The sequence below is a fragment of the Ixodes scapularis genome, unplaced genomic scaffold, assembly GCF_016920785.2.
Source record: "Ixodes scapularis isolate PalLabHiFi unplaced genomic scaffold, ASM1692078v2 PGA_scaffold5__190_contigs__length_132052651, whole genome shotgun sequence".
In the NCBI taxonomy this organism is placed as follows: domain Eukaryota; kingdom Metazoa; phylum Arthropoda; class Arachnida; order Ixodida; family Ixodidae; genus Ixodes; species Ixodes scapularis.
The window spans coordinates 88,443,072-88,467,078 of NW_024609880.1; the positions used below are offsets into that span (position 1 = coordinate 88,443,072).

General features: G+C 45.4%; 3 protein-coding genes across 5 annotated transcripts in view; 1 reads left to right on the top strand and 2 right to left on the bottom strand.

Annotated features, from left to right (window-relative positions):
- The window catches only part of LOC8050916 (GTPase-activating protein skywalker), a 31,782-nt gene extending 19,139 nt beyond the window's left edge, over positions 1–12,643 (top strand). Inside the window, exons 9-15 of one of the 3 annotated variants that reach the window (XM_042294092.1) lie at positions 312–365; positions 3,478–3,590; positions 4,981–5,142; positions 6,540–6,623; positions 9,270–9,428; positions 10,354–10,550; positions 11,639–12,643. In XM_042294092.1, coding sequence (XP_042150026.1) covers positions 312–365; positions 3,478–3,590; positions 4,981–5,142; positions 6,540–6,623; positions 9,270–9,428; positions 10,354–10,550; positions 11,639–11,774 — 905 coding nt within the window. In that variant the 3' untranslated portion in view covers positions 11,775–12,643. Of the gene's footprint in view, positions 1–311; positions 366–1,768; positions 1,790–3,477; positions 3,591–4,980; positions 5,143–6,539; positions 6,624–9,269; positions 9,429–10,353; positions 10,551–11,638 lie in introns of all 3 variants that reach the window. The other 2 variants (XM_042294093.1, XM_042294094.1) reach the window with 2 other exon arrangements.
- A 229-nt stretch (positions 12,644–12,872) lies between these two features.
- Positions 12,873–13,795, bottom strand: LOC8036457 (heat shock protein Hsp-16.1/Hsp-16.11). Its single transcript, XM_002411842.5, has one exon. The coding sequence runs from the start codon at positions 13,526–13,528 to the stop codon at positions 12,965–12,967; it is 564 nt and encodes a 187-aa protein (XP_002411887.5). The 5' UTR covers positions 13,529–13,795; the 3' UTR covers positions 12,873–12,964.
- Positions 13,796–15,532: 1,737 nt separating this feature from the next.
- LOC8032672 (60S ribosomal protein L35a) lies at positions 15,533–23,524 on the bottom strand. Its single transcript, XM_029976094.4, has 4 exons — positions 23,454–23,524; positions 22,921–23,040; positions 20,264–20,416; positions 15,533–15,763 (listed from the first exon to the last, which is right to left on the bottom strand). The coding sequence occupies exons 2-4, from the start codon at positions 23,031–23,033 to the stop codon at positions 15,589–15,591; spliced, it is 441 nt and encodes a 146-aa protein (XP_029831954.2). The 5' UTR covers positions 23,034–23,040; positions 23,454–23,524; the 3' UTR covers positions 15,533–15,588.
- Positions 23,525–24,007: the final 483 nt, after the last annotated feature.

Consider the following 24,007-nt stretch of genomic DNA (forward strand, 5'->3'; position numbering starts at 1 on the left):
GGCCGCTTGGTAAAGGCTTTTGTATTATTATATCTGTTTGTGAAGGGTTTGGAATGGCATTTGTCAAGGGTACATCGATCCCCTTCTGCTGCGATATGTGTGGTGTGAATTTGCCGCTCGGTCAACCTTTATTAGGCATATTCAGAAGGAAACTTTGCCCAATGCTTGTGCGTCCCATCTTTGTTCATGTTCAGGCTACCTTTTTGCTTTTGCTTTTGTTTGGGCTGCTTGATGTGATCATGATGCTCAATAGCTTAGCACGGTGTGGTGTCGGTGCTCACTGGTGGTGGCTTTCACCTTTTGGCTTGCAGGCGAGTTTCCCCCTGATTCATTATTTTCACGTGTATTTAAGAAGAGGGGTGAAGGTAAGGATTTAGAGCAGTCCAGGGGCTTTAATTTTGAGCTATAACTTCTCTGAGCATTCACTTATTTTCTGGCGTAAAATATCGAGCATGCACACAGTCGCAATAAGCGTCCACCCACTATGAAAAATTTTGAAAAATAAGCGAAAGAAAAGAGCATTTACCCCAGACTTCTGAGCCCCCTAGCTAACCCAGGTGCTCCTACGCGTCAGCTGCTTCTCCGCATGTACCAGTGCAAAGCGGTAAAGCTTGATGCACGCATCAGTGCGAAGTGGATAAGCTTCATGCGTGCATTCTGTGCATACTGGTGAATCCAAACTTACCATGTACGTGGCCTGCATTTCTGCTCTCGGACAGAACAAGCAAGTGCCCTAGTTTTTCAAGATTATCTTCAAACATTGGGTGGGTGCTTGCTGAGTATTTTACTGCGTAAAACTTCCTAAATTCTCAAGTACGCCGGTGTCTGTGCGCCCGTGCTTGTGCAATAATCCCATCAGGATAATTATTGCATTGATGACTTTCAAAAATCTTTTTCAAGCGAATAAATCGGTTGTTTTTCTTTTAGATTTGGCCCGAATGCATAAACTTTGCTGTATGAACTAGCAATCTGTACAAGTTCTTTTTCTTTTTGTGCTCTGCTTGCTGCTCTGCAGCACAGCGCTGCACGTTGGGAAAGGCAGCTCTTTCGGAGGTTCGTGCATGTACATTTTTTTTTTTTTTGTTCTCGCATTTATTTGGATTTGTGGCTTCCACTCTAAAGTTGAAAAGTAATGCTGCACCTGTTGCATGACCGTCTATCATATATTTCAATGTTTTAAAGTGTTTTTTGGTGATATAGTTTGTTTATTTTTTGTTCTTGTATTGAGGTGTTAATTCTGCAGGCTAGATTTTGTACTACGAATCAAAGTGCACCAAGTCAAACTTGGGCCCCTGCAAATTATATTTGAGACACTCCTGTGTCCTGCTTTGGCTGTGCTGTGTGTGCATATCCTGCTACATTGCCATTGTACTGTTTGGCTACACTGGGATCCCTCTACATTGGCAACACATTGGCATTTTACTCTACTATAGATATTACAGTCTAAGCTCGTTATAACAGACCTTGATTTTGACCAAGATTTTGGTCTGTTGTAGAAGGAGTATGTTGTATGCAGATATAAAGTTGAGTTAATGGTGCATAGAGGAAAACCAACTGAACCTCACAAATCGGTATGTTATATCCAAATGTCTGTTGTAACCAGGTCTGTTATAATGAGCTTAGACTGTAGATGGAACAGACAGAAACATATGGCACAAGACTGTGTTAAACATCCTAATTTTTTTTTTTTTTTTTTGTGTAGGGTTAGTTTCAATAAACAGTGTCAATTGCAAATAATGTTTCATGTTTCTTGTTTTTGTGCTCTCAGGGAGGAAAAAGAAGAAAGGAGGTAATATTCTTTCATAAGAAATGTGTGTTTGTTGAATACACTGGGCACCCACAGAGAAGTGTTTGAAGTGTTTTCTAATTCTTAACATTGCTTGGATTTTATTTTTTTTAGTGAGTAAGCATTTTTTTTTTAATGTGAGAAGTCATTTTTTACAGTTTCAGCGTTCATTGCAATATCTTAATGCCCAATCTGTCCTATTTCTTGCTGTGAAAACAGCACACATTCAAGAGGGTTGTGGGGCTGCTATCATGCCCCTACTGTTTTAGCAACTGTCTTAGTAGGTGGACATTTAGTGAGACACATTATTGTTTGTTTGTGCAGTTTTTGTTTGAGAGGTGCAGTGTATGGTTGGTTGTGCAAGGAACCACATATTTATTTGACGAAAGTTAATCATGTTCTTGAAGCTCACAATCTGATTTGATGTTGATGTTTTCCAGAACTGTGCGTTAAATAAGGATTTTGAAGCTGTCTTCTAGTGTTTGTATGTAGAACACTGTTTTTTAAGCAAAACATTTTTTAATTGGTTGAGGAGTCAGGAGCTCATGTATAAATATTAGTACAGCAAGGCTTTTCATTGTACTGTGGTGGACCTAGTGCTTGTAGTTGGGTAGGGTGAGTCTAGCATCTAAGGCCACCTAAAGACAGGGCTATTGGTAGCATACCTGGAACCTTTGTGCTCATAAAGCATACAGGTGCGAAAGCTGAAACCGGCAGGGATGCTTTGTTCACACTCACAACGAAAGTATTTTCCTGAACCTTCCCACTTGTGTCATTCACACTGCTGCTGGTAACCTGCAACACAGAATAAAAGACTTCTTACTTTCAAGGGCTATTTTATGCTTGCAAAGAGGGACATCAAACAGAAACTTTCAAATGCCTTTCAATGTCCCCTTCCTGTTTGTAGATTGCTTTAAAAAAATTTAAGGTAAAAATCAGGTTTGCTGTGACAAATTGCACCACAAGGTTAAAGCGAAGATCTCTTACTGAGAAAAATGATAGTGCACAATAGTTTTCCTCATTTTAAACTTTGTGAAGAATAGCGTTTTCGAATCGATTTAGCCTCTGCTTACTGATGACATGAATCTTTAAGCGAATGTAAAGAAAGGACAGGAAGCAGAGGCACAGCAGCAGCAATAGACCTGTTGCAAAACGTGCAGCGCCATGATGGCAGGGGATTTTGGGAATCCTCGGTACAGATCACGCGCTTTCTAGTTGCGCCTCCGCAACTGCGAGTGAGTCGCAACGGCCACCACCAGCAGCCGTCGCAGCCATCTGCCGGAACGTCGTACGTCGTTGCATAATGCGTCGTAACTTACCTTCACGTCTTGCAGTGTCACCGAATCGACTTATTTTGCACCGCAACCGTGGTAGGGTTCGACTAGGTTTGAGAAAGCGTTTGCGTAGCAGGAGACTGAGCTGGTACAAAGAAGAGGGATGAGAAAAAGGGGCAGCCTCGCTAGATAGCCAACCTTCTTGCCCATTTTCAAGCGACCGTCGGCTCGTCCGGCTTGGCTGATCGACCGTTGTTGCCTTGGTAACTTGCACCTGCTCGCATATGTCACGTGATAGCGGGAGGAAAGTCATTGGGAGGGGCGTACCGAGGACTCCCATTATTCGTTGCATGGTGTGCGTGGGCTTTTGGGATTTTTGCAAGGGGTCTATCGTGATTGGGCCGTGCTTTCTCCCAGGCTCTCGGGATGAGGCGGCTGATCCTGGCCAGTTCCTCGACAGGATCATTTTCTTTTGCCAGGAGATTCCTTTCAATGTGGACAAATTCCTCAAAACTGCCTACGGCATCCAGGTGAGCTCCTGAGCTGTTGCTTTTCTGCAAAGAGTGCACCTTTGTTCAGCCTTCGCATGCAGTATGACGCTGTTTGACGTGACTGTCTTTTTTATTTGTCTTTTTTCTCTTGGAATTGACAGGCTATCATCAAACTGCTATTGTCATGTGAAGTGTTTGCTTATGGATTCAGCCTGTGCAGTAAAATTTGGTGCTCTTTAATTCTCTGCCTGAGTAAATGCAGAAAATCATTGATGTTGTGTCTGCACTGACTGTGTCATGCAATGTACCTGTGTCTGCACTCTGGAAACCTATACTACCCGGCGGGACCAAGTGGGACAAAGGGACCGGGACAACACCGTCTGCTGCGATTGGTCAGCGATGCGGTGCTGACCAGTCGTAGCAAACGGTTTTGTCCTGGTCTCTTGGTCCCACTTGGTCCTGCCGTGTGGAATAGGGCCCCAGTGGTTTAGTTTTGGACGTCATGAGAGTGAGATATATAAGCCAGGTCTCACTGAGTGAGCTAAGGTATCATTAGCAGATGCTTCATCTGCTAATGCAAGCGCACAAAAGAGGTTCTTTTGTTGCAAAACGTTATTAGCCGATGAAAATAAAACAAACACCTGTGCATCATCTGGGAACAGCAGTGAAGAAAGGTGGATCATCTGCTATGAATTGTGTTCCACAAATGATGAATTGTGTTCCACAAATGAAGGCACCGAGTACAAGCTTTAATCGTGAACCTCTGCTCTTTTCCAAATGGAGCAACCAGAAACCTATGTTCAATTTGCAAATATCGAGTCCTTCTGCTGCCATACACCAACTGACACCCAGCATTTAGAAGTGGAGGATTCAGTACAGGCACATCCTCAACTGGGAGACTTTTCCCACCAATTGTTTATTAATCAGAAGTTTTTGCCAAATAATAACCCGATCATATACTGAGCGGATAAAAAATTTTGAATTTGTTGATGTGGCTCATTGAACAAAAACCTGCAGAAAGTGTTCCGTGGTAACTTTAAAAAAAGTTTTATTACCATTGAACGCTAATGCATAAAAATTAGCCGCAAGTTTATTTTGGCCACTTCCACCCCTGTAGAGGACATTTGCAGAACTTTAACCAGAATTGTTTGTGTTGCTGCTTATTACCAGCGTATGGCTTGGACTACACAGAACTAGATGGAACTATAAAGCTAAAGGCATTGGGTGCAGTGTACGCTTGACACTAATTAAGACTTCACAATCAATACTCCAGCCAAGCAGATGGCAGCCTGGCTTATATTCGTAAGCACACTGTAGAAGTGAATTGTCATGGGTTATTGTACCACTCCCTTATGCTGGTTGAGACACGGCACGTGTTCACCTACAGACACACACTTACACGCGAATACAGGTTCTTTTTTGGCTGCAGGGCTTCAGTGCCAAGGTCCTGAACCAGCAGCTGCTGAAGGCGGAGATGTACATCCGCAGCTGCTCGAGCGGTCGGCTGCGGGCGGCCTCGGAGGGGGGGTTGCCTCTCTCAGAATCCACCTACCACCTCCAGATCACCTCCTCCTCGCTGACCGTCAAGGAGGTAACCTTGCGTCCGATTCACTAAGCTTTTAGAGCTTCCGAGCTGTGTGACTCTAAGCTCTTAGGGAGTCGGGTCCTAGGGATGCCCAAGTCAGTTCTTAGGGATGCCAGGGGTTTGTGTGGATGTCGACCAGACCTTTTCCTGTCAATAACCCAATACGTCCTGAAAATTCTCTGGCATGCAGCTTGGGATTATAGGGATGTTAGTGCATCTCTAGAATTCCACCTTGACTTTGGGCACCAGTCTAGGGAACTGATACTTCCCTATGTTGATGTCTCTCGATACCAGTCTTAGGCCCGCTTCAGACGGAGCAATTTCTCCCAGCAACTTGACGTCGCAACATTAGCAACACGGGCCTCCTGCATTCACACACAGCAACCGAATTGCTATGATTTGCCATCATCGCCATTAAATCTTAATTTTCTTACACTATTTAGACACACAGTTATATGCTCTATAAACATGTTTTTATATCTTTAAATGGCATTGAGAATACTGATTCATCTTTCTGAAATGATTTATTCCCAAAAACGTCCAATTTCAAACCTGAACTAGATCTTCAGTTGTCATCACCACTACAAAGATGTCACAGGAAAATATTGCATCCATGATTGTCTACTGCCGCTTCAAATGTCGCTGAGTTGTGAGAGTTGCTTGTCCGTTTCGAGCCAGACGTGACCCGAGCAATTCGTGTCGCAGCACCAGGATCTTTGGAAAGCTAGGAAACAACTTGCCAGCAACACTATAATTGCGGTGAGAATTGTCCCGTCTGAAGCGGGCCTAGGGAACTGGGGTCCCCTTGAACATGAAGTTCCCTAGAGGCATCTGGGAAACCAATATGCCCCAAACGTCCCTAGAACACAGCTTGGGATTTTAGGAATGCCTGTTTAGGAAACACAGCTTTTGTTACCTAAACAATGCTCGAAAGGGTGCTTTGAGGTATATTAAATAAAAAATAAAAAACACCAGTCTAAAGAACTCAAAACTTCCCTAGATTGGTGTTTTTTTTACTGCGGTCTAAAGAACTGGGGTCCTCTTGTAGTCACAGCTCTCTAGACTTGTCCAAGTCCTGGAAAATTGAGTTACAAGAGAACCCAAGATCCCTAAGTCTTCCTTCGTTCCTTGAACATGTGCAGGACCAATTTAAAAGACTTGCATATAACTTTGGTATACTTTTTTATTAAACATGACAGCTATCTAAATGCTTTTAGTGCAATGGAGTCACATTTACATCCTCCTATCTCTTGCAGTCAAACCCATAAACCCATTGCCTCCAAATACACTTTGCAGAGTTCTATCAGTAGTTCTTACAACATCCTGATTAAAAGGGCACTAGCTGGGCAGCATTTTTTGCTTCACTGACAGTGAATTCACCTTCATGTGTTGCGTGGTCGCAGGGGAAATTTGACGGCATACGGGCCATGTCAGTGGGCATCATCCCCTTGGCCAACTTCAAATCGGAAGTGCTGAACAGAGAGCAGGTAAGGTTTCGTTGACACATGTCATGTTTGAATTACAGATAGCCACAGGGTAGAGGGTTCTGGGGAGGGCACACTTGCGATATATGTACACTAATAGCGAGTTCGTTTCACACGCACTGGCACCGTTCGAGTTCTCTCCCAGAATGCATCGCACTCAGGGAGTGTTGCACGGAAAGCTGGACTCAAACGAACTCGCCAATTGCACCGAGTGCAGAAGACTGATGCTGCCGCCATCTATGTTGTAGAAAAGGTACCGACTTCAAACCGAAACTAGCGCCTTTCTGATCGGAGTGATGCGTGGGAATGCGAGAATGCAGTCGCTACCAACGTTTATCTACAAACGCTGGTCGCTGCAATTTGTAGTTTATAGTTGCGATGACTTCAAGCAGCTCGGCTGCCGTAGAGATAGTTACAGACGGCGTAAATTTCCGCAACCAGCTGTCTACAAAGCAGCGGGTTGCGATCTTTCAATTCTTTTAACCGTTTACACTGAAGAAAACTGATGATGCTGTCCGAGCAGAAGCATGATCAGTTTGAGCATGGTATTATGCGTCAACCACTGAAAGGGTGCGGCTTAAAGCTAGCCTATTGGAATATCCAGCAAAAGTGGGACTTTCGATTTGGATCGTCATTATAGGTGGATCAAATATTAGCCTTGGTGAGGGCGTTGAGAACGAGAGCATTCTCGAACAAAATACGACGGGTCAAGTTAGCTGACGTAGGTAAATGTTAAACATGATGTTGCCCAATCCTCGGGTAAAGTTACCATTTTCAGCTTTCTCTGATGCTTATTGGGCAGTCAGAGGTTTCTGCTGGGGGAGTTTTGTCGACAAATGTTAAATTTTTCACCCGCACACGAATGGTGATAGATATCTCGCGGGCCGCTGTTACGTTTGTTCTGAGCATTCCTTAACACACTGGTATATTTCAGCGTTTGTACGGCAACAGAGCGATTTAAAACCTGCAAATAAATCACGGGTTGTCAATTGCTTCCTTCAGGAAATAGCAGACGTTCACAATTCAAGCTTGCGTTTGATTTCGTGGCCCGCGGGACGCGATTTCTATCAGAAAATCTACTTTTTTTTTTTCCGTTCGGTTCCGCGACACATTGTAGCAGACGAACCCTTGTCGTCTGCTCCCGCTCCTCGCCGGCCCCACCGGAGCGAGGCATGACGGGATTGCATTTTGGCGCACTCCCAATTTTCTCGGTGCAGCGAGTGCATGCACGCGTGGGGTGTCAGCGCTGAAACGAACTCGGAGAGTGCAACCACTCGTGGAGTGCCGGCCGAAACGAAGCCGTTCCACGCTGCGAGTGGGCACGCGTGGGCACGAGTGCCGTGAAACGAACTCGCTATAACTTGTTTTTAAAAAAAAAAACTCAAAACTCCCCCCTTTTAGATTTTTTTTAGTAGCGTGGGATGTTACAATGTGAATTTTTTACAGAACAGCTTATTTCGGTATGATACTTATGCTACAAGACGCCTTTTGAATTTGGAGCAAAACTGAAACTAACTTAGATTGCAAGATGTGCACCTCGAAATAGAAGTTGGTTTCGGTTTCACTCCTACCTTGCCATGTGCTGCGGCATAAATATTGTGTTAAAATCTTTTTGGGGAACATTTATTTTGGGACATACTGTAAACGACTTAATTTTCGCAAAGACCTAATTTTTGCAAGTTCTGGTAATCGCCTACGATTCACGAAAAATAGGTCCCGCAAACAATTCCGGTAAAATGTAAACTCATTGGAATCTCTATTGAGATCCCACTGCGTTGCGAAAATTAGAACCCGCGAATTATTCCAAAGCTTCAGCTTTGATATAAATCGCGAAATATTGAGCCTGCGAAAAATAAGTCGTTTACAGTATGTCTTATCGAGGCATTTAAAAAATTATGCTTTGGGAGTTTAATGTATCTGGCCACTACAACAGAAATAGGAATATTACTAATAGTACTTCATTTGGTTGTCATGCCCATAGACTACTGGCCATCCCAAGTACAGTGAACGCGTAACTTTAGGCATGGGAGCTAGCTCTTGCACTGTACGTGTATTACATAGGGCTTTCGAAGCCTCTGAAAGCTCTCTTCGAAATATTCTCAAAGTTTTCTAGAAACTGTCATCACCATTCACTTTTGTCCGAGCTCACTCTGTAGGTATGTTGTGCATCTCTTCGGTTGTTGCTATTTCCGGAATGATTACCGCACCTGCGGAACTTAGTTATAGCCTTTTGTCTGCTGCCCTTTTCAAAAAAACCATGCGAGGATTAAGCAGGAAGGTTTTGCCACAATACACTGATGTCGTGCAGTGAAGTCATCTCTATAGGACGATTTCTTAGGCGTGCTCAGCAACAACAGCAATGGCATGCAGTGTCATGTAGTTAAAAAAAAGTCAGTCGAGCATATTTTCTTCTCTCTTTCCTTATTGTTTCCGAATAGCCCTTTTTGTGATGTTACTTGTTTGCTAGCTTGGAACAATTTTATATATTTACTCCATTTATACATTTCTGGTTCCGTGATATGAAGAAATATTTCTCTGCATCATGGCTTTCCTTTGTGTGTCTGTAGCTGTAGTTTCTTTCATTTAGAATGAATGAAGGAATAAATGGACGAAGGCAAGCAACCATAAGTGACTGCTAGCGCCTTGCAGATGGGCTCCCTGTGGAGCTGGCTTCCCCCCCGCATCACCATGCTGCAGCCAGAGGTGATCTACTCGACCAACGAGCACGGAAGCAGCCTCACCAACTTCTATTTCCACACCGACACCTGGGAGCCCACCGTGATTGCCATCCTCACCACCAGGGACGAGGTATACTCGCTCACCCTGACCATGGCCGTGTTCCAAATCTTACCCAAATGGATCCGAGTTACTTCAGCGGGTCATGTCACGTGACAACACAGATGAAGAAACGCTGGACGTGGGTAGGTTTTGGAACGCCAAGGTACAAAACCCTTACGCTGGAGTAAGATAGCGTAAATATTGAAACACGGCCCATGTGCCATGGGGCACGTGCAGTCATGGCCGAAAGACGCTGCCTAGAGTGTGCCGACACATTTACAATGGTGATATGATGCTACGGAGGCTGATCTACTTAAGTCGGGTTCGTATCTTGCCTGTAAAGTTTGCTTTTCATTGTTTATGTGGCTTGGTTGGCTTCTTTTTAAACCGACGGAAGGGTGTAGAAGCAGCATAGGGGTCTAGCGGACCCATACACGTTTGCAAGGCGCCGCCATCTTGCTCAGTTGGGGTGCGCTTGGGTGCGTCATAATCTGGTTACGATGTCTTGCTAATGATTACGAAGCCTTTTGCACCCTGTCTATTTTTATCACAAAAGGTAATAAGTAATATGCTCCAGTATGAAAGGGAGCCCTCAATCATTTATATATATGAACCCATTTAGAGATGCAAACACTTACGGTATTCCTTTTTAAGTAATGTGCTAACAGATGTTGGCATTTGCTCCAAAAGCGTCAGTGACTGCTCTAAATCAATTCTTCTCCTACAACAGAACTTGCTACAAGAGGTCAAATGCCGCTTCTATCACTGCTTGTAGTATATTTCAAACTTTAAAAATAGGGATTGGGTACTGATTACGACATGGGTGCATTCTCGGTGTTTCACAGTAATGATAAAACTTTATTTTCATACACTTAATGTTCTTTGGGTGACATCGGTTAGGCCTTGACAACCCCAGTCCTCGTTGCATATGTTCTCGTCTTTCCCCCGCACGCAGCGCTTTGGGGCCTACTGCTCGACCAAGTGGCAGGAGCGTAAGCAGACATACTTCGGCACGGGGGAGACCTTCCTGTTCACATTCACGCCCCAGCCCAAGCGCTACCCGTGGGTCGGAGCCAACTCGGCCTCGGATGTGCCCCACTCCTCCAAGCTCTTTCTCTCCGCCAACCAGCACATGATCCAGATCGGCGCTGGGTACGTCCCTCCCGACCCAGCTACGAGCTGGAGATTGAACGGTACTCACGTTCTCGGAACAGCCTTGCTTTGAATAGATCAAACTCGCACCTTGAGCAGTTCACTACAGGTGTGGGGACAAGGAGCAAATCATTTTCTTGCTTACGATGCAGCGTTCGGCTGATTTAGCTGTACACTGCATCGCTGTTCGGCTGGGTTTCGCATTCAATGGATGGAGTGCCGATTGAACACAATTTTCGGCTGACTGCTAACGCAGAGATTGTTTCCAACCAGTGCCCTGCACTTGATTGAGGTAGATGGCGTAAAGGAACCCGGTGCACAGGCTTTGCATTGGGTATACACTGAGCTGTACGAAAAGCAAGCTGCACAATGTGCCCCCTAAAGTTCTATCTCCTTGCCAGTACTACTACTATATGGTCTCTCAGGAACAGAGAGTAGTGTATGAGCTTCTGCATATCGTAGAACGTGGAGCAGTCATATAGATAGAGCGTAGGGGTCGAAGATTCTTTCTACAGTCATCCTTTATCTTGTCATGTTGATCCTCGTTTGCTTGACCGATTTCCAAAAGCTGTGGGTGTGGGGAGTCCCAGCAGGACGGTGGTAGTGGCAGAACTTCGCCCTCCTGTAGAGATAAATATGGTGCGCTAGCACACAGATGTCCTGTCTACAGGACATTTGAAGGATCATGTTTCTTCTGTGGGAACTTTTTTTTTAAATGAGAACATGCACTCACATCTTTTTGGAGAAGTGTAGACTGGAAAGCACAGCATTCAAGCATAAACCAGGCACATAAGCATGAGCTGTCACTAATGACTGACACCTTAACAAAATATTTTTCAAACCTTTGGTTCAATTAGAAATTATTTATATCTATGTGATACTGCTATACAGCAGATGGACAGTTGTGCTCAGCATTCCCTAGAGGCTTAAATTTCTCGCTTTTATTAGATGAATTACCTAAAAGGCTGGAATGACTAAGCTGTCCTATTGTCTCTATACTATGGGTGTGGCATACACCGTCAGTTAAACGAAAAATCGGTACGGGGATGTTGACAGACACTCAACTTTGTTGTGCTTTTTGCCTGCAGGAATGGCTTTGGGCTTTACATAGACGAATCACTGGAGAACGGACGCACGGAGCGTTGCGACACATTCAACAACAGCCCGCTGGCAAGCAGCAACGACTTTGTCATTCGCATCATGGAAGTCATCGGCTTTGCCTGATCGCTCCAGCCGATTCGGCTGGCAGCTTCACTCATGCATTCCACCGCCATTGCTGCTTTCTTTTTTTTCATTTTTATTTTCAATGTCATGATTTTGTGACTTGGGACTCACTCCCAAAATATTTTTATAGATGTGACTCTGCCCTGGATGTTTGTCTGGGGCATTATGGTTTAAATCTCCAACTTCTACACTCCAGTTTACAGCAGGAATTGCGTACACCCTGCATTCCGAGGAAGAAAAAAAAGCAAAAAACAGCCTGCAGCATAACTCTTGAAAGGTGTGACGATTGTCTTGTTGGAAGTCTTCCTCACATTATTCGGCAGGACATGATTTTTGTTTTTTCTTCCAATCCTTCAAAAGGTTGCATGCATGCCACCGTGAATCTTGCAGGCGATGTTCTTGCCCTGTGCGCATTCTATTGACTCGTAAATACTTTGTTTCTAGGAAACCGAGAAATCGTTGTATTTATGCTCATAGGAATTCTCAGCTTATTTATTGATCGTGATGCCATATTTTTGTCTTGCCTCCCGCACGCGCGCCCATCGGCGTACTACAATTTTGTCAAATCTCTGGAAACCAAGATCGATCTGTGTGTGTGTGTTGCACAGTATTGTATGTATATGTGGCATTTTGGCAATAAGGCTAACAAAGATGCGTGTGCACTGCTTTGTGCTCACGCATATTGATTTGATGGAAGCCTTAGCTTCAATATTTGCAATAAAATATTGATGAGTGTCTGTGAATCAGTCGTATATATGTGATCGTGTGGAGGATATTGATGTATGTTGACATTATGGTGCTTGAGAGTCACAGAAATTCTTTTACTGCTCAATCAGTTATGTCAAATAAATATATTGTTTACACATTGAGGCCTGTGCAATAGTGTTTGTTCATCTAGCTCTGTTTTAAAAGGGATGTTGCAATAGCACTGCAAAGTAAGGCTAGTACGCGAGCACAATCTCCAACGTTATTTTCTTTTCAGTCTTCAGTGGTTTTACAAACAATGTTTTACCACATGTGCATGGTCGCGAGTTTGAAATCAACAGAATAACTTAAAATTATTTTACCTGTTCCAATGATGCAACACCAACAAACAACTCGCTTAATTAAATAACTTTATACAAATTTATTCCAGTTCTACATGGAGATTATAAATACACACTATACAGACAAACTGCGAAGTTCGGAGATCACTTCTGCGACGCTTGCTTGTCGGGGTCGGCTCTCTCGATGGGCACTTCCTTGGGCTCCCGGGCCTGCTCGAGACGCAGGCGAGGCGCCTCGATGCTCAGCGAACCGTCTGCCTGCAGCACAGACCTCACGGTGTCGGGGTCCACGTCTTCGGGCAAGGTGACGCTGTGGCTAAACTCGCGCACGTAGCTGGAGTCTCCTTCCTTCGTCTCGGCACGAGCGCGCACCGTCAGTTGGTTGCCGGACAGCGATACCTTCACGTCCTCGGGCTTGAACTGGGCGACGTCGAGCTGCAGTTGGAACTTTTCAGCCGAGCCGGTCTCGACGGGAACGTCGCGGGTACGCAGCCAGCGGAAGGTGGGTCCGAAGTAGCCGTGGCTGTCGAGGTCTCGGAAGGCGCGCGACATGTCGCGCTCCATCGAACGCAGTTGGTGATCGAACTCGTTGAAGACATCGCTCACCGATCGGGGCACCGGGTAGCGTCGCCAGATGGAGCGTCGCGGACACATCAGCAGAACTCGGCGAGCGAGCGGAGTCGTCCTTGCGCAGACGTTCGCCATCATGGCTCTTGTTGACAGGAAAATAGCACCAGCCAGAAGCTAAAATGCGCAGTCGGCAGCAGTCGGCACAGCGAGGACCGAAACTGAGTGACTGATTCGTGCAGTCAGTGCCGCTGGAGCGGTATTTATTGGTTTCGAAAGGTCACGTGGTATAGCCGACGAATGCGGGAGAACAAGCGAGAAGGCTCGGGAGCGCTCGGGAGGTTGCGTCGGGTTCTGCCTTGCGATTGGCTGGAGACTGGGCGGGAACTTTCGAGAATGTTCCATGATGCGCCGGAAATGATGACACACGGAGGTGATGTTACGTGGGTCCAATAATTGTTCCAATGGAAATTGTTCACGATTGTTCTAGAACATTCTATCCGCTTAATGTCACGCAGAAGAGTCAGGCAGATGTGCTGCATTTAGCTACATGTTTAATTCTAACATATTTGAGATTTACCTTTTGTGCAAGTTGCTTCTGTCGTTGAAGCAAATTGTGTTCATGTTTAGATACGGCGAACATTTTCTTCAGTGCAAAACATTGCTAAAAAAGAAAAATGACCAGTTTTAAAGCTTAAACTTTATACACGGCGAAATAATGCTTGAAAGAAAAAAAAAAAATCTGTTACCGAAATAATACAGGAACGCATGTGTCGTCTCGACCGTGTTTATTCTTTAACCACCTGAGCTCACTATCTAACCTGAGAAAATTCTAAACCCAACAGCAAGATGGCGAATAAAGTGGCATTTCAGTAGGATCATCCTTACCGAGACAGCAAAATTGTCAAATATTGCAAAAAAAAAAAAAAAATCTTTTGCTGCTATTTTTTACCCACGCATACGATACGAGACCTGCACCTGCATGAGTTTGCAGTGTTTATTATATACTTTTTTTCTGAACAGACGGGTGGCTTTTGGCCTTTATATGCTCATGAGAAGATTGCCATTTCTCAGCATCTATGGGCAAAGCTGTTCAGTTACATATAACAAAGCAAACTTAGTTTGCCACTCTTGTAGCTTCATAAAACGCAACACTTTCAACTGGTAGTTTCACTCCACCTTGTTGTAACGGAGGTATATGCAAGTACATTCCTCAGCGTTATTCACTTCCATTTCGAACTGTAAAACTCGGAAGCTAGGGGCGCCATCATGTTCAGTACAGCCAGGTTTCTGCAGCATTTGAAAACGCTGTGCATGAATTGCTTTGATCAGTGCTCAGTGTTTTTAATTATTTTTGTCAAAATGTTAAGCAACCTCGGCCCTGATCTGGCAATGCCTAGGTGCAGCTTTATAAAACAGTACAATGTAACTGTACACTTTATTGTCAAATAAAATCCACATGAATAGAATGCACCTCGCGCATACCAAGTGTCATCTTTGCATGGAATACTGTAGGGTGCCTCAATGTCCTTCCGTTTAGGGTGATGCCATCGTTTGTAGTACCCGATGCCGACAGCACGCGCTCAAAGGGAAAATACAAAGAAATCGCGAGAAACAAAATGTCGCCGTAGCGCAGTCAGCGCAACGAGCGCGTGCAAGGACACGCTCTTTCACGCGCTTCAGAACAAAAAATAAAAATAAGCGTTCAAAAAAAATGGCCAAATGTCATCACCCCAAGCAAAGCGCACATGAAGGCACCCTAGAATACTGGAGTCAAGTTTGTTTGACAAGATATTCTGCAAATGCTCAAGCTTCAGGTTTGGGCTTGGAATGCACGCCTCAACCAGATACAGCTTAAATTATAATTGAGGTGCATGTCACACGAGCTGGGGCGCCATTTAGCAAGCAACCTGTCTGTACATAAAGAGATTTGTGTTGTGTTGTCCCCCTTGTCACCACTCTCCATTGTGCACCGTGTCTTGAATCAAGCATGGTGCTTACTTCAACATCATTTCTGAAGTGTCACCAAGATGAGTCACGAGAAGGGCGTCTATATCAGAAACGAGAGTTCTCGTTTCCGATATACTGCAGGCGTAAGAAAAGGCCTGCAGTCTTTCAAATAAATAAATAGCGAAGAGGCAGGGGTCGCCGTGGCAGGGCAGTCTTTTTTTTTATTTGTATGGTACACAGGGGGGAGGCGCCTAGATCCTGGAGGGGTAGAGCATGATGCGCACCCGTCGGCCCATGGCCACGGCCGGCATGTTGCGCCTGAACTTGGCCCGCACCACCCCACTGTTGCCGTGGGGGCGGGTCACCTTGCCCCAGATGGCACGCAGCTTAGAGTAGTGGTGTTTGTGGCCGGGAACCCGCGTCTTGCTGCAGGCAGAGAGAGAGAGAAAAGGACGGTAGTCAGCATCCAGAAACAAGTTTTGTAGCAGAAGTTATCCTACCGGGTTCGATAGAGAAAATGAAACCCGGTTTTTCGGTATGCATAACTGAAATATCAGTGATGTGATTGGCCTAAGCCATTTTGGAACACCTTTCGGAGCAGCCAAAACAGTATTTCGGAGCAACAAATGCGGCCTTTGGAGCAACCAAAACAGTGTTTTGGAGCAGCAAAAATGGCTTTTGGAGCAGCCAAGACAATGTTTCGGAGCGGCAAAAGGCGCTTTCGGAGCAGATGTCCAAATAAAAATAAAAATATTTGTTTTCAGTGCTGTATAAACGAAGGGCACTTTGTGTTGTGTTGTATTGTGTTCTCATTTGACTTGTTGTGAAGGAACTCGCTGTTTGTGGTTTTACTGCTGAGACATCCCACAAGTGTACAGTGCTGTAGGCATTGCCGAGCAATTCCGAAAAACCGCTTGTCACCATTTTACTGGTTCCCGACGTGCCAGATTTTCGTCAAAAGTAAGCAAACGTGGAACAATGGATTGCAAGCGTACCGGCTGGTGCCTCTGTCGTGCAATCATGTTTGCATGCACGGAGACAATGGCAGTTTGATCGAAACCGAAACCATGCCACTCCGCTCAGTCGCCAACTGATTCCCAAAATTCTATGCAAAATGTAACTGTTGAACATATGCCAAAAAAACAGTCCAGCAGCGCATGCTTGTTAGGCTGGCAAACAAAATACAAGCCAAACACACACACACAAAAAGAATCTGAGCGCATTGATGCAAGGCATCGCGAGCCAGGGCAAAATATTTCTTGGAGCGCTTCGTGCAACGACTGAACTTGAGACAAACAAGCCTTCTTTGCTTTAGCTTACTTCCCTTCACCGATTTCATTTCGCGGGAGATTTCTCACAGACCGGGGTCCCTCTCGAAAGAAAGCCCACTGTTATGACCCGTCTCCATCTCCCTGTGTTTGTGAGGATCGACCTTGCATTCCGGTGCGGACGACGACCAAGCGAACGTCGAGACGGTTGGAGAGTGATCCAAACCCTTTTTGCACGTTCGACCGAAACCGGAGAAGCGTTTCTCTCGGGCCTCGGCTCAAGGGCATCAGAACCTATGTTGCCGTCGGTGTGTTCTGTCTACGGCGTCTGCATTCTACGAGAACGCCAGACAGAATCTCACCCTGAACAGATGGGCAGTCTGTTGTGTCTGCGTCTACCGCATGCAAGACAATTGCCTACTAGTCGCCCTCAATTCGGAGAAGAACAACGACCGAACCTCGGGGCCGAGAGGAGGAGGCTGTCGTCGAGGCCAACTTTGGAATGCGGCGCTAATCAACCAATGGCAGGACAGCTGCAGAACCCCAATTTTATAACATAAGGACCTGTCCGCTGCCCATTCGGTGCGCTCCTTTTGCCAATATACTAAACGATATACTCATGTAAATAAACTAGTTTTCTGCCCCGTTAAGTTTCCCCGATCTGTTTCCCGACTGTCTGGCTGGGACGTTGTCCGCGAGAAAAATTGGACGCCAGCGAGATGGCCATGCTACCCGAGAGACCAGGCTGGGCGTCGACACCACCGAGAGAAACCTAAGTAATCAATACTTTGACACAGTAGTCTTTGAGTTTAAGAGGGACTTTTATAGTAACGTACGATTTAAACAAGAACAGGAATGTTGATGAACATGCTGCGGTACTTAGTTTCATTTTAGAAAGCGCCATATCTGCAGGGACGTTGGGACGGCAGGCAACACCCGACATCGCGCGAACACGCTGACTGGAAGGCAAGGACCAAATATAGTTTTCCCATGGCCGTTGCTTTCAGGTGCGAGTGCTTCAGCTCACAAAGTAACTCCCGCTGTGCAAAAACGTGGTTTTGTTTCACAGCATGACGGCATGGCTGGTACCCGGCACGCTGGCGTCGGAGCGTTCGTGCACACCCGCGCATATCGTTGAAAATAGTTTTGAAAAAGACGCGAGTCGAGACCCACGAGACGACAAGAGCGCGAAACGTGACACTGAGGGAAAACCATGTAAAACCGGATTACCGGATGGCCAATTGATGCAGGGTACTTTCTGTCGGACGGCCGCTTCTGCCACATAACACAGGCATGCTCAATTACGTACTCAGCTTAGTTTTGGTTTTGAAAGGCAACCGGAATTAGTATTTTGGCGCAGGCTTGGCGCAGATTACCCATAGTTTGGTCAGATATAGCAGGACGTAGCAGGGTTAGCCCCTTGGCACAATTGGGCGCAGCAATCACATCACTGAAATATGCATTGCAGAAAGCTGAAACTCTGCCAAAATATGATGCTAGCGGTGAGGACATAATGAAATTTTGAGAATGTGATGTTACTTGGTTAAAAAAAAAAAAGAAAGATTAAATTACTCCATGAGCCGACATCCACTGCAGCCTAACTTCATCAAAACAAATGACAATGTGGGTGCATGTGAAATTTATCTCAGCAAAAACAATCTTGTCAGCTAAAAAAAAAAAAAATTTTTTTTTAACACAATTAACATTAATTTTTTTAACTTTCACATTCTACACGCACCGCTAGCATCACATTCTGACGGAGTTTCAGCATTCTGCAATGCAAAGTTTACCAATGAGGGCCGAAAAACAGGGTTTAAATTTTTTGTTTGAACCTGGCAGTTTGTTTCACTATGTCTGAGAGAAGCTACATGCATAAGCATGTTGCCCTGAACAATGCTTGCACAGCACAAGCACTCGTGCTTGGCAGGAATGCTGAAAGCGTGGAGCCTTCTGCTACGCTCATACTTCAGGTGAAACAGAGTAGTTGGCCTAAGAGACTGGGTGCACTTACCGCTGAATTCACAAACCTCACTCCAATTGAGGGGCCCCTCCTCTTCCTCGAGGAAGACGCGAGGGCCGGCGCTGGCCAATTGCGATGGCGGATCCGTTATCGCGATTGGCCAGCGTCGGCCCTCGCGCCTTCCTCGAGGAAGTGGACGGGTGTACTTAGTTTCTGCATAACCCGGCAAAGAACTGAATGCTACGGCCTGTTCCAGGCAATCAGAACGACAGAGCAAAGCATGCGGCAGCTTTCTACAGGACTGGACCCCAGTAATCCATAGTGATGTGCATCACTTAATTGTTGTGATTGGCTAGCTGGGGTTGTAGGTGTTGCTGTTTGCCAAGTGATAGTCAGATTGTGTACACTCATGATAGAAGGGCACTAAGCATGACCAATAAATTAGAGTTGTGACAGCACGGTCCTAGAATATAGAATAGGTTTCTAGGTCACCACATGCACCCAGAGTTGGGATGTTTCTGGGTGAGCCCTAAATCCAAGTTGGCACACACAAGACGAGAACAGGAAGGGAACAGGGAGGTCTTTCAGTTGTTCTGCTTTCAACACCAGCTTCACATTTCCGATAATACTCCCAACATCTCGTGAGCCTCAACAATGTAAGCGCAGCTAAAGCACAGCGGAAGGCAACGAGCATCCGAAAGAGATGCTCTGCCCTTCTCGTACAACCAGTGACCATAGAGCAGCATGCTACATCTAACCAGGTAAAAGTATACATTTTTAACTTATGGACTAAGACAGTCCTTTGCCAATGTAAACAACTGAAAAAAGCATAAACAAGAAAGTCAGTGGACGATAAAAGTGCTGAGATTATTTCACGTATAGCTTCTTCAAGCAGACACCAGTATTAGTATTTACAACTGATCTGCAAAGAACACAAGAGACCCGAGGAACACTAATTCACTCCTCCACACACACCCATGCATACCTTGTGTCAAAGGATAAGAAAAGCCATACTATCGCTAAGGCAGCTATTGTTTCTGCATTTTAATGCCAGTTCAAAAAGAGAGTATAAAGGTACCCAACACAAATGTTGCACTATGAGAGCTGCTCAATCGACAACGACCAAGCATTCTGCCCCAAGGTGCTGCTTTTCCTGTAGCAAGGTTGCGATAGGCAAGGCCGCACAAGGCAACCCTACCCTCGTACCCTTGCGTGCACTTTCAGAGATAGCTCCAAGTAGTCGACAGTAACGCATTAAATAGGACACCGAATATGTCTAACTATATCACTTGCAAAATCTCAAAGCAGAAAGAAAGTGGGACGTGGCGAGTTTGCAGGCCGGGCACAAGGACGAAATGTTAGCTTTAGAATGTACGGCACGGTTTCAGGGAAATGCATACTTTATGCAACACAATTTTGACCTTCCGGGAAAAAATGCACATGTTCATGGATGCAACCAACGACTGAAGGTGTCACCTCTTTTGCCGTAATGCCTAACCTTCAAGGGTGGTACTTGGTAAATGTACATATTTATTCAATAATAACAATAATAAAAAAAAAAGGAAAGCTGTGATAATATTTTTTTTCTTCTTTTCCCTAGAAATCGGCCACTTTTTGTAGCACTTCTAGCAGCTACGAAAAACTCGAATAGGCAAGAGACGCTGGGACAACATTCAACGTATGGGGGCCAGCACTCACTTCTTGGCGGTGTAGACGAAGACGGCACGCTTCCCCAGGTAGAAGCCGGTCTCGCGGCGAGAGTTGACACCCTCGATCTTGAGGAGGGAGGTGTGCTCGTGCTGGTTGCGCAGACCCCTCCGGTAGCCCACAAACACCGCCTTGCAGTACAGCCTGGGAGGCAGGAAAGACGGAGGGAGTGATGCCAATGCCGAAACCAAAGGATGTACCATGGGCATGACTGGACACTTGCCTCGTTAGAAAGAAGACACGCACAACGTTCGGAACAAACAGCTAGCGTGCATGAAGCCCTTCTGTTTGGGGAAGTAGGCCATTATTGTCAATGATCAGTCATATTTGGCATGAAAGGACAAAAACCTTGTGAAGACTCAATAATTATTCCAAATGTAAAGAATCCGGGACATCGAAGCAACTATGGTCGCCATCTTGGCATGGCATAGAGGCAGACGATTGTTGCCTTGGGAGCCTTCGTATTTGTGCAGTGTCCAGTGTTCACCCTAGCAAACCGTTTGGCCAAACTATGCTCACTGGATCTAGCACTGCTTTGGCATGTGAGAGCTATGATTGTGCACAATACACATGCAGTCAAAGCATTACTGTCACGAATCTCCGATGTTTCTTCTTTTTTCCTCTGCTCGTTTGTCATTCTTGCGACATTTCTTGTGTGTGGGTGGTATGTCGGGCATCCCGGGTATCCCGAAAAGAAGCGACCGGGGAGGGGCTCGTAATCTCCACTCTGCCTTGTGTACGCGGCATACCGAGAACAGGGGGCTTTCTGTGCGTGTATTCTTTTGTTGGGCCATGCCGAATGTATGTAAGGGAAGCTTGCCGCGCCCTGGTTTTCATTATGTTAAAGCCGCTTTGTGTAGGCGTCACACACTGAACCGAAGGTTTGTTCTGTTTGTGCGGGGCTTGTGTTCGGTCGCGCCATGCGGGGACGCTGAAGGGGAACGGTCGGGGGTCTGGCTCGTTAGCAGAAGGGCCACTTTCTGTACGCGTTCAACCGAGGGTGTCGGGTGACCACGTCCCCAACCTTCCCAGCGACGCTGTTGAAGCTGGATGGAGCGTAAAAGTAATTTTCTGTTCATTTGCTTGTTTGTTTTTCTCCTGAAAAAACGAAAAGGAAAAAGGTAAAAAGACCCGCAAAACCGAGAGTTCTGATTGGAACCAAGAAGCTCGGTTCTGATTCATCAATTTGAATAGCTTCAGAATGCTGCTAGTTCTTATATATAGAAGTGAACTGGCGGAAAAAAAGGCACGGAATCCCGAGAGCAGTCAGAGACACTGCTCTCCCGTCCTGCGGTCGTGAAGACATTTGAGCTCGCTGTTGGAACGTCACTGTCCTTCCTCGAGTTGTATTGGTTTCCTGTGTAGCACCGCATGGTGCTAGTGTTGCGGTGCGAGTGCGTGAGGAAGTGCGCCCGAGAAAATCATCAGACGGACTGGACCAAGACCACGAAGAAGGCATCCAATTCCTGGACCACTGACGATCCGGCAGATTAAGGCTTTTATTATCACTTGAATTTTGTTGCACCCGTACGCTTTGAGTCTGTGGCTTGTATTGAGCGACTCTTTGTTGTTGTTTTTTTTTGTCTGCTCGCGAGCGTACGTCGCCTACGGTTTTGGCGAGAGCTTTTTGTTGTTGTTTGAAGAAATTAGTAAACATCTTGTAATTTTATCCACTACCCTGTGGTCGCCTCCCCTGCTCACTTTTACACCAGGCGTGGCCCTAGCGCCTGTCAACTGGTTGAGCATTTTTTTCCTTCTTTTACGTGTACATGAGCTGTGGCCTTTGTCTTTTTACATTGTTTCAACTAATTTACATACTGACCCACGCACGCTTGTGACAATTACACAATCCAAAAAGCAGGCACTGGAGGGTGAACGCTTGACAAGAGATACCTCGCCACTTGTGCCAAAGTGGCAGGTGCAATTAGGCACCGTGTCCAACTATTATTTCTCGTCTTAGTTACTGACATGGTCACAATTCATGGAAGAACGAGAAACTTGTTGCAAGGCAGGCATGAGCCATAACAAATAAAATTCCGTCTGCAGTGGTGCTCCTTATAAGGGCAATTGGTGCAGCCAACCACTTCACACCAAATTTCATGCTACAAAACCGATGTCAATCTTCCGACTTATCAGTCATGCTGGGGCGACTGGAGTACACAGAAAAGTTTCCACGTACAGAAGGTTTTGTGGAGATGCTGTCATGCATCTCCAAATATGAGCGTGCAGTCACAGCTGCATTCTCATATTTGCCACCCTCCACTTTCCTGAAGAGAGAACGTCCTTAGCACGTCCACTTGATTCTGCACCAGTCAGAGATATCAAATTTCCGCGAAATTCGTGGCATGACGAACGAAAAACGTAACGGGGCTTGCGAAATTTCTGCGATCTAAAAGAGCAGTTAAGAATATAATAAAAAGCTACATGACATGTTTCAGCTTCTGCGCCAAGGCACCACTGTCAATGGCACTGCCAAGTTGCTAGGCAATCAGATTTCTCGTTTTCGTCAGCAGACAAGTTACCTACCACCAAAACTAACAGCGACATTTCCACTTTATAGTGTACTTTGATGATTACGGCTACAGGCGCTTCAAAGGCTGCAAGCGATTTCCACCACGAGTGATTGTAGAAAGGGGGGTCAGCCTTACCGCTTTGGCGTTCTCGTCTTCCTGCCACTGTCCTTAGCTTCGACCGCCGCAACCTTCTTCTCCGTCGCCTTGGGAGCCTCAGGGGCCGCCTTTGCCGGCTTTTCCTTTGCCATTTTTAATCTGGAAAGTCAAAATTAGCCCAGCGTCAAGCCCTGTGCCAACACGCGGCGAACGCTCCGTCGTCGGCTCGACTACGGATCACAAATACCTTTTAAAGCGAGCGATCTAAAAATCTACACAAACAAGACAACTGCACCCGTCGAATTGTACAACTTTTACGATAGAAATCGCTCAATGTTACTCCTTGTCGAAGGTTCAACGACGGTGTCAAGACCCTTCGGACTGAGACACCGGCCAACAAGCATGAAACAATCTACGACAATCGGGCCAAGTCGTACAGCATCTACCAATAAAATTAAAATTTTGTTAAAGAGAAGGTTTGAAAGAGTATGAGAGTATAAGCATTTTTCGATGTAATTGATTAAATGAGCGAGTTACGAGCGATAAAATCCATTAAGAAATTTTAAACTTACGTTGACCCCCGGAGAAATATGGAGGAAAGGACTGAATCAAGGCTTTCTCGTCCAGTCGCAAGTACCGGATAGTGTAGATGGCGCTGCATTCCGCATTATAAAAATTTAAGATTGGTGAATGGCAATGTTAACTAAAACAAATTATAAACCCTTTATATAAAAATTATGTAACCTAATACATATAATTCAACGTTTATTTTATTTTTTTGGTGTGTATATTTTTAATCAGCTGACTGCTACCGGCGCTAACGCGCCCATAGAGTTATTATAATGTACGCTAGAGGTTCAACTGGCGCTAGTGTCTATGCGACTTCCATGATGCAAATTGAAGCCGGCAGCAACCAGTATACTTTTGCGGTGCTCCTGTGCATTCCTATGGGAAAACGCGCGTGCATTTGACTTTTCGCCGGAAAACGACACAAAACACTTTGGTTATTTGGGCTGTACCGAATAGAATGCACCTTAATTAACATTGTTAGAGTGTAATTACTTTAGTTAACGCATTTTTCTTCATTAGTGAACAATGTTTAACTTCGCTACATTTCAATCCCAAA

What these genes read in the sequence shown, in the direction of transcription:
- LOC8036457 (XM_002411842.5), bottom strand. Translation starts at nt 13,528, where the DNA reads ATGATGGCGAACGTCTGCGCAAGGACGACTCCGCTCGCTCGCCGAGTT.
- LOC8032672 (XM_029976094.4), bottom strand. Translation starts at nt 23,033, where the DNA reads ATGGCAAAGGAAAAGCCGGCAAAGGCGGCCCCTGAGGCTCCCAAGGCG. An exon ending in AAGACGAGAACGCCAAAGCG is followed by an intron (nt 20,417 to 22,920) that starts GTAAGGCTGACC and finishes CCTGCCTCCCAG; the next exon opens with GCTGTACTGCAAGGCGGTGT. An exon ending in TTCGTCTACACCGCCAAGAA is followed by an intron (nt 15,764 to 20,263) that starts GTGAGTGCTGGC and finishes CTCTGCCTGCAG; the next exon opens with CAAGACGCGGGTTCCCGGCC.